At 41.4% G+C, this 7,826-nt stretch overlaps 1 protein-coding gene and 1 pseudogene across 1 annotated transcript; both read right to left on the bottom strand.

The window, feature by feature from the left end:
- The window catches only part of LOC137977439 (protein DD3-3-like), a 7,113-nt pseudogene extending 4,813 nt beyond the window's left edge, over positions 1 to 2,300 (bottom strand).
- A 102-nt stretch (positions 2,301 to 2,402) lies between these two features.
- On the bottom strand, positions 2,403 to 3,971 carry LOC137977438 (uncharacterized). Its single transcript, XM_068824653.1, has one exon. It carries the CDS (start codon positions 3,969 to 3,971, stop codon positions 2,403 to 2,405), a length of 1,569 nt encoding a protein of 522 aa, XP_068680754.1.
- Between the last annotated feature and the right edge of the window lie 3,855 nt (positions 3,972 to 7,826).

Raw genomic sequence — 7,826 nt, 5'->3', positions numbered from 1 at the left:
AAGCGAGCTGGAGGTCAGTGTTTCCATCAACAGCCTTTGTTTTCGGGTCGTTCTTAACCCTGCAAGATATGTAAATTTTGATGATTATTTGTGCATTTTAAGTTGTTCAATGGTTTATTTCACTGAACTTTGGTTGAAAGTGACTTACTTGTCATTGTCTTTGGCTGTGAATTTACGTGGAAAGTCATCAGTCGTGATGTTGTACCTACATAGATAATATAAATTTAACGGTAATCAATGAATTCAAGGTGATACAGTCAACCCTACCGGATGCCATTGCAATTCCATTCTCTCCTTATTCCCTTAGTCTATCGCTCATATTGCTACTAATTTCTCCACTCTTCCCCCGTTTAAAATCAGGGGCACCCAACGTCAATTTTCGGAATTATCTGTTCGGAAGACGATTTGAGATCTAGGATCTTCGGAACATTTGTTGCAAAAATTCTTGCTTGCCTGCCTCTCCTAGGATTTTCGAACATCTGAAAAAATGGTATAATTGCCCACTTTTAACGGATTTTTACCCTAAAAAGGTCACCTACAATTTTTGGGAGCCTTTTTTCTGGCTGAAAGGTAAGTTTTGATCCCTATAGTTTTCCGATCACTAGACTTTCAGCTAGGAAATCCGAACAGATAAAAAATTTTTAGGGCATAAAAATATGCCTTCATGTACCGTTTAAATACCAAAATACGTTTAACAATGCTATGTTTAAGTGGTTTTGAACTATATTCTAGTTGGGTGGCCCTGTAAAATTTCGATGTTGTGGCCAATTAACTGAATAAATGCGTAAGGAACTATATTACGCGCGCGTCAGCAGTAAGGATAAGTGACTTATGATTTCGTAAACTGAGATAAGAGGCAAAAGGTTAAATCCCCTATGAGAAGAAGGGGCACCTATGCCCTATCCGCCCCATTTCTTCCTAAGGTGTCAGTCTCCACTGGAACCGTCATCGAGCAATGCTTCAAATAAAATGGCCATCAAAGTTCGCACTTTCATCGAGAGAACTTTAGATGGCCTCTCACAAGACCTTCCTTGGCTAGGTAATGTTCGATATGAGTTAAGTGTGGCATGCACGCATTGCCTGCAAAGTGGTCGCACGTTTTCCCAACATAGGTCTCGGAGATTTGGCCAAGATGATTCCCCTCATCTTCTCAAGGTACTACCTTGTGGAGAGGTGGCCAGTTGCGTGGAGAATTTTTCGGATGAAATGGTTACAGCTCCAGGAGTGGAGAAGTGGTTTGAACTTCAATATTTTCAGGTAAATGTAGTCTCTCAAATTCACTGAAGTGTAATTTTAAAATGTTGACGTGATCAATATAATTGGGACTCGTTTTTTTAATCAACCAACCAATCAATAAATCAATCAATCGTTAAAAAATATGTGCAAAGTTTTTTGGGAAAGAAATCAGACTGACTACTTGATTGACGGGTTCAAGTGTTTATTTTTACTGCAGCTGATAAAGATCGATTCCTTACTCAATTAGTGCTCTATGACGCACACTAATTAATAAGCACATTATATTTTTAACACCCTCCCGGGCGGCCGAGATGAGATGACTGTCATAGATATCTTACAAGAAAATAGATACGGTTTTTAGGAAACATTAATGGGACAGTTTCTTGATTTTCTGAGCTGCAACTTGTGCTGCTGCTCGCTTAGGACGGGTTTGCTTAACGAGACAAATTTCTCAAATTTGTTGAGTCATGTCTGCATAGTCAACTCTTCCTTTTCATCTGAATGTATCTCTAGTGGATATAACTTTTCAATTGGTCTTGACAATTCTCTGCCATTTCTCACACGCAATGACACTGCTCTTATCAGATCATCTTTTGCACGATGTATTTTTATGATGGAACCAAGCCTCCACTGATTGAGTGACGTGTCATCATGTATCAAACCACGTCTCCAACTTTGATTTTTTGGTTATAACTCGCTCTCCTCGTCCAATGATGTTCACGAAGGCTAGTAAGGTATTCGTTTGTCCACTGCCTCCAGAACATCTGCATAAGCCGTTGGTGATATCTGAATTTCTTTGTAAATTCATTTGGTGTCAAATCGCTTGGCAAGTATTCAGGATCTTCCTCTGTTGATTCTGGGCAGGGAAGTGCCAACAATCTGTGACCACATAAAAAGTGTGATGGCGTCAGGGGTGGACCATCATCGATATCCCCATAGGTGTATGTAAGAGGTCGGCTGTTCAGTGTTGCTTCGATTTCAGTAAGCATTGTCGCAAGCTCTACTGCGTTGAGGGAGGCTCTTCCGATCGTTTTCTTTAGTCTTCTCTTCATCAATCCAATCATTCTTTCATAAAACCCTCCCCACCACGGCGCTCTTTCCGTTATAAATTGCCATTTTATACCCTGGTTTGAAAGGAATTTCTGACACTCTGCTTCCTTAAGTATTTAAGTTTTTAGAGGTTGTAGTACTTGTGAACTTGCTTGGAATGTTTGGGCGTTGTCGGGGATGATACACTCTGGTACTCCTCTTCTACTTATAAATCTTGTGAATGCTTTAAGAAATGCGTTCGCGGTATTGTCTTCTACGAGTTCCAGATGTACAGCTCGAATGGCTGCACATGTGAATAGACAAACATAACATTTAGAGGTTTCTGTTTTATTGTTGCGGACATACAAGGGGCCTGCATAATCAACTCCTGTCACTTGAAAAGGTTGGGATCCGGTGACCCTTGTCTGTGGTAGTGGTGGAAAGATGACCGATCGAAAAGGTCTTCCCTCTGCTTTCTTGCATGTCACACATTGATGTAAGATTCGTTTCACCAGCTGTCGTCCTTTCAGGATCCAACAGGTCTGCCGTAACTGGGTAAGTGTTTCACAGACTCCAGCATGCATGAGCATCAAGTGGGTTGCTCTTATGATGAGTTCAGCTAAGTATGTGTCTTTCGGTATGAGAATCGGGTATTTGGTATTGTCTTGTAGTGGCGCGTTTTTCAGTCGACCGCGACAACGTAACAATTTTTGTTCATCTACGTAGAGACCAAGCTGACCGACTAAAGGTGGAAGGCTCGTCATTGTGTTTGTCTGACGTTGGGTTATAATCCCGCTATACGCGGATTGTTGAACAGCTCGCATCAATGCAGCTAGGGCTTTTTTCATGTCTGAGCTTGTAATCTGGGTTTCGAGTTCAGGTCCCTTTCTTAGTCGGCTGATGAACTTCATGACAGTAGCTGTAACTCGTATTGCTTTAGTTAGTGTACCATATTTAGCAATGTCGATTACATTTAGGAGATTTGAACTCTTGGCTGTTGTCGCGAGATAGGAAATTGTTTGCGCACTTTCGGTTTCTTCGTGTTCTTGATCTTGGATCTTGGTGAGTCGTAACACTGGCCACTCCGTTTTTTCTTTGGGTAACCATGAAGGACCCTTGAACCAACTTGTCTTTTTAGAGAGAAATGTTCGACTGTCCATTCCTCTGGTCAATAGGTCCGCTGGATTAGAAGCTGTAGGGCAATATTCCCAATGGGAACTACTGGTCTTGTCTTTAATCTTCGCGACTCGAGTCTCAATAAATTGTTGTTGAAGGGGTCTGGAGGATTTTATCCATGCTAATACGATTTGAGAATCACTCCACATGTAGTATTCTGTTATTATCAGCTTGGGTTGTAAGGTCTGTGATAGAAATTCCCATAGTTCAGCTCCCAGCAAGGCAGCAAGCAATTCTAGTCTTGGCAGAGTGTGTTGTTTGAGAGGGGCTACCTTGCTTTTTGACATGACAAAGCTGCAGGTGTTGGTTGTTGGTCCTCTGAGGTAAGCTACCGCCCCGTACGCTAGCTGACTGCTGTCGCAGAAGATGTGGAGTTGTGCCTTTTCGTTATCGTTAGTGAGGTATTGTCTAGGAATTGGTAGGGAAGTGAGTTCTTTGATTTCACTTAGGCATTTTAACCATTTTTCTCTGTAGGTTTGTGGGAGTTCCGTATCCCATGGTATTTTCATCTTCCGTAGTTCTTGCATCATTATTTTACCTTTTGCTGAGAAACTGGTTCAACAAAACCGAGTGGATCAAACAGTTTAGAAGATAGACTTAATACGGAACGTTTGGTTGTGGATTGTAGCGCGTGGATTTCTTGAATTAGCTTATCTAGCGATAGTGATAATGTGTCGGTATTAGAATTCCAGACCAGTCCCAAGACCTTGGTAACGGCTTCTGCTCACGCTCCGTCTTGGGATGCCATCTTGTTTATGGTGTCGTCATTGCTGGTCCATTGTCTGAGATTCATACCAGCCTCTTTGAAATATTGTCTTGACGATGTGTAGTACTCCATCGCCTGTTGAGCGGTACTCGTTCCCGATAATACGTTATCCATATAAATGGAGGTTTTGAGGTCGTTAGATATCCAGTCGTTCTTTCTGTTTAGGTGGTATTGAATGGTTGCATTTAAAAGGAATGGTGATGGTGCTGCACCGAATAATACCACACGGAACCTGTACGTTATTATATCGTCTGGATGGTTAACTGGTAGGGCTGGATCCTTGAGCCACAGAAACCTTGTAGCATCTCTGTCTTCTTCGTTTAGTTCAATTTGCAAGAAAGCTTTTTCTATGTCTGCGACGAAAGCTATCTGGTTCATTCGGAAAGTCAACAGTATTTTAGGTAGTTCCTGCATTAGATTGGGGCCTGTATGTAGGCAATCATTGAGACTTAATGCTGTGGGTGACTTCTTCGCGGACGCGTCGTAGACTATGCGCATTTTTGTGGTCGAGCTATCTGCCTTAAATACGGGGAAATGTGGTATATAGTGCAATTTTCCTGAGTGTATTGATGGGTCGTTTACGACTTCGATAAATCCTTGTTTCACTTGGCTTTGCAGTTGCTCGTCATATTTGCTGATTAGTTCTGGGTCTCGTTTGTTTAGACTGCATTGAAGGTTAACTAATCTCTTCTTTGAGAGTGCAAAGTTGGACGGTAGATCCTCTGCATCGTCCCGCCATGGGAGTGTTACTGTATACCTGCCAGAGTCCTTGTTAAATTGTATAGATTTGTGAAACTTTGCGTGGACGGCGTTACCGTTATCTTTATTGGTTTTGGGAACCGAGCTTATCTCCCAGAACTTAGTTAAAATCTCGTCTAGTTTTTCTCCTTCGTCTTGGTGTATTTCGAGCGATAGCATTGCGTTTGTATAATCGCTTTCAAATTCTTTCGAGATAGGGCTGGATATTAGCCATCCCATTTTGCTTTCTGTGGAGATCAAACAGTCATCCTCAGATTTTTTCATGTTTCCTGTGATTAATTTTGCGAAGTTGTCGTTGCCGATGAGAATATCGACGTTTAGATCATTCTTAGAATTCAGCGGGTCGTCAAGATGCAATCCCTGTAACTCAGACGGTAATTTGACGCGGCCAATTGTGACGGGGAATGGGGGACAGATAGTTTGTGTTACTAGAGCATTGAGCTGTATCTGTTGTTTATCTGTCAGAACGTGTATCGTGACGACATTTAGCGATTTTTTGACGCTGTTAGAGGAACCGAATGTTGTGAGATTTATATTTTATTTTCGTGTCGATTTCAACCCGAGTTTCTCTTTTAGATTTTTGGTTATAAATGTTCTTTGTGATCCTGTATCGAACATGGCTCGAACTGTGAGCTGTGCAGTATTTCCTTTTAATCTAACAATTACCGACTGCATCAGAATGTGGTCCTTGGCCAGGACTGCATAAGTTGTGCCTGAGTGAACTGGTTTGTGGTCACCTTCTTGTGTTGACTTGTCGTGTTTCAATTCGGTCGTGTGTTGGTCACCATCTTTACATATTGAAGTGTGATGCTTTCTTTTGCATTTTAGACACCTCCCTTTCGATTTACATCGGTTTGATGAATGCTTGAAACCGGCGCAATTGAAGCACCTTTTATGTTGTTGCAAGAATGCAAGCCTTCAATTTGTTTCCTCAACGGTTTTTAGTTTGTCGCATTTTTCAGATCTGTGTGAGCCGTTGTAATATAAGCAGTTTTTTCCTTTGGTTTGGTAGTTGACTTTGCAAGCGCCTTGGTCCTTGGTGGTAAGAAAGGTGCCTGTTGTTGGGACTAGAACCTCGTCCTCTGATAGAGCTCTTTCGCTTGTTGCTGCTGTATGACTTCTTTCGCGCGTTTCTATTTCCTTTCGTAGTTCCGTTCTTAGTTCGGTCAGACATTTGTCCGCGGATGGGTTAGCTCTGAAGATGAGGCGCGTTAATTCTTCCGGTATTTACTTCAATTGAATTGGAATTAGAAGGTTTCCGTAAGAGTCCGCCTTTACATCTAGTGCTTCTAGACCACGTATATTGGATTCACATGTATCATAAAATTCTCTTAGGTTAGTTGTGTTATTCGTTGGTGAAGGGACATTTATAAGCGATTCCATGTGTGCGTTTATTAGAACTTGCTTTTGCCCAAAACGTTCTTTTAGAAGTTCTGTTGCTTTAATGTAATTGTCCGACGTCATTGGCAATCCGGCAATCGCGCGCGCAGCTTTGTCTTTTAGAATTCCGTTTTCATGAATTGTGGCGCTAAAACTATCCCACAACGTTTGCCATTCGAGAGGGTCCCCGTGAAAGGTTTTGAGTGTCATTTTGGGTAAATTGACGTGCTTTTTGCTGGTTGATGGAGCGTGCGATGCATGTTGGTTTGATCTTACCGGTGGATTCTTGTTTTGGATGTATTTTGTAATCCTTGTCTTGATCACTGATACTTTGTCCTGGAGCGTAAGCGTTTCTTCCACATCTCTCGCTATTTCGTCTTCTGATTCTAGCAAGTTTACGATACTTGAGTCTAGAGCTGTGATTTCGTTTTCTCTTCTGGAGATACGCTCGAAGATCGCTGTTAGCTCTGCTGATTCGTCATCTTCAGCGCTCATAAGACGTTCGTCCTTGTTTATATCCTGCGTTACGTGACCTTTATATGCTCTTCTCACTCCCCTCAGTCGTGATAGTTCTTTAGACATGTTTCAAGCCGGGTCTCGGCACCAGTTTTGGGAAAGAAATCAGACTGACTACTTGATTGACGGGTTCAAGTGTTTATTTTTACTGCAGCTGAGAAAGATTGATTCCTTACACAATTAGTGCTCTATGACGCACACTAATTAATAAGCACATTATATTTTTAACAAAGTTGTCAGCAGTGTGAATGTAACAACTTTCGTAGCCGGTTAAGTTGTTCGAATTTAAATCTGTTGCACATTCTGTTTTTATTAAAATTCGGTTATTTTCTTTTGCGTGGAAACAGACTTCAAACGAGATTTGAGGACAAATAACGATGAATGATCATTTTTTGCGCATAACATGTGCATTTTTTTTACAATACTTTTAATATCGGTGACACGATATCTGTTATTTAACAATTAGACCCATGAGGCGAAGCCGAATGGCCAAGTGACCCGTGGCGAATGGTCTAATTGTTTTAGTATCACCCAAATAGTCGGACAGAAAAGGCAATAATAAAGTTATAAAATGCAAGTTGAAGAAATATTTATTTGGGAATAAAACGACGCTTTTCGCTACTCGAGGACTATTACTTATAGTCCTCTAGTAGTGTAGCCAATTAAAATGCAGGATTTGCTTTAGTGCACTGTATCGGTGATACTAATAATATTTAGCTTCCTTATCAAGGATAAAATGAAAGGATTTATTAGTTTACCGGCAGCAAATCTGATGTCATTGGCGTGTCCTGAAAGATAGAGATTTCTTTTTAATTGCAGAACGAGGAGCGGGAAATGGACATGTCTTCGGAGGCAGTAGGTACGCCAAGCCTAAGTCCATTTTTGGTCATTGCCCCTTGCATTGTAAGGTAGCGGAAACGTTCCTCTTTTCGTTGAGGTGGGGTAACTTGCATTTCAAAATCAG

The sequence above is a fragment of the Montipora foliosa genome, chromosome 11 (assembly GCF_036669935.1).
Source record: "Montipora foliosa isolate CH-2021 chromosome 11, ASM3666993v2, whole genome shotgun sequence".
In the NCBI taxonomy this organism is placed as follows: domain Eukaryota; kingdom Metazoa; phylum Cnidaria; class Anthozoa; order Scleractinia; family Acroporidae; genus Montipora; species Montipora foliosa.
Note: the sequence above shows the minus strand (reverse complement) of the source record. Positions and strands in the feature narration are given on the sequence as shown.

Bases quoted from the DNA above. Each gene is read 5' to 3' on its own strand.
- LOC137977438 (XM_068824653.1), bottom strand. From the start codon at position 3,971: ATGATGCAAGAACTACGGAAGATGAAAATACCATGGGATACGGAACTC.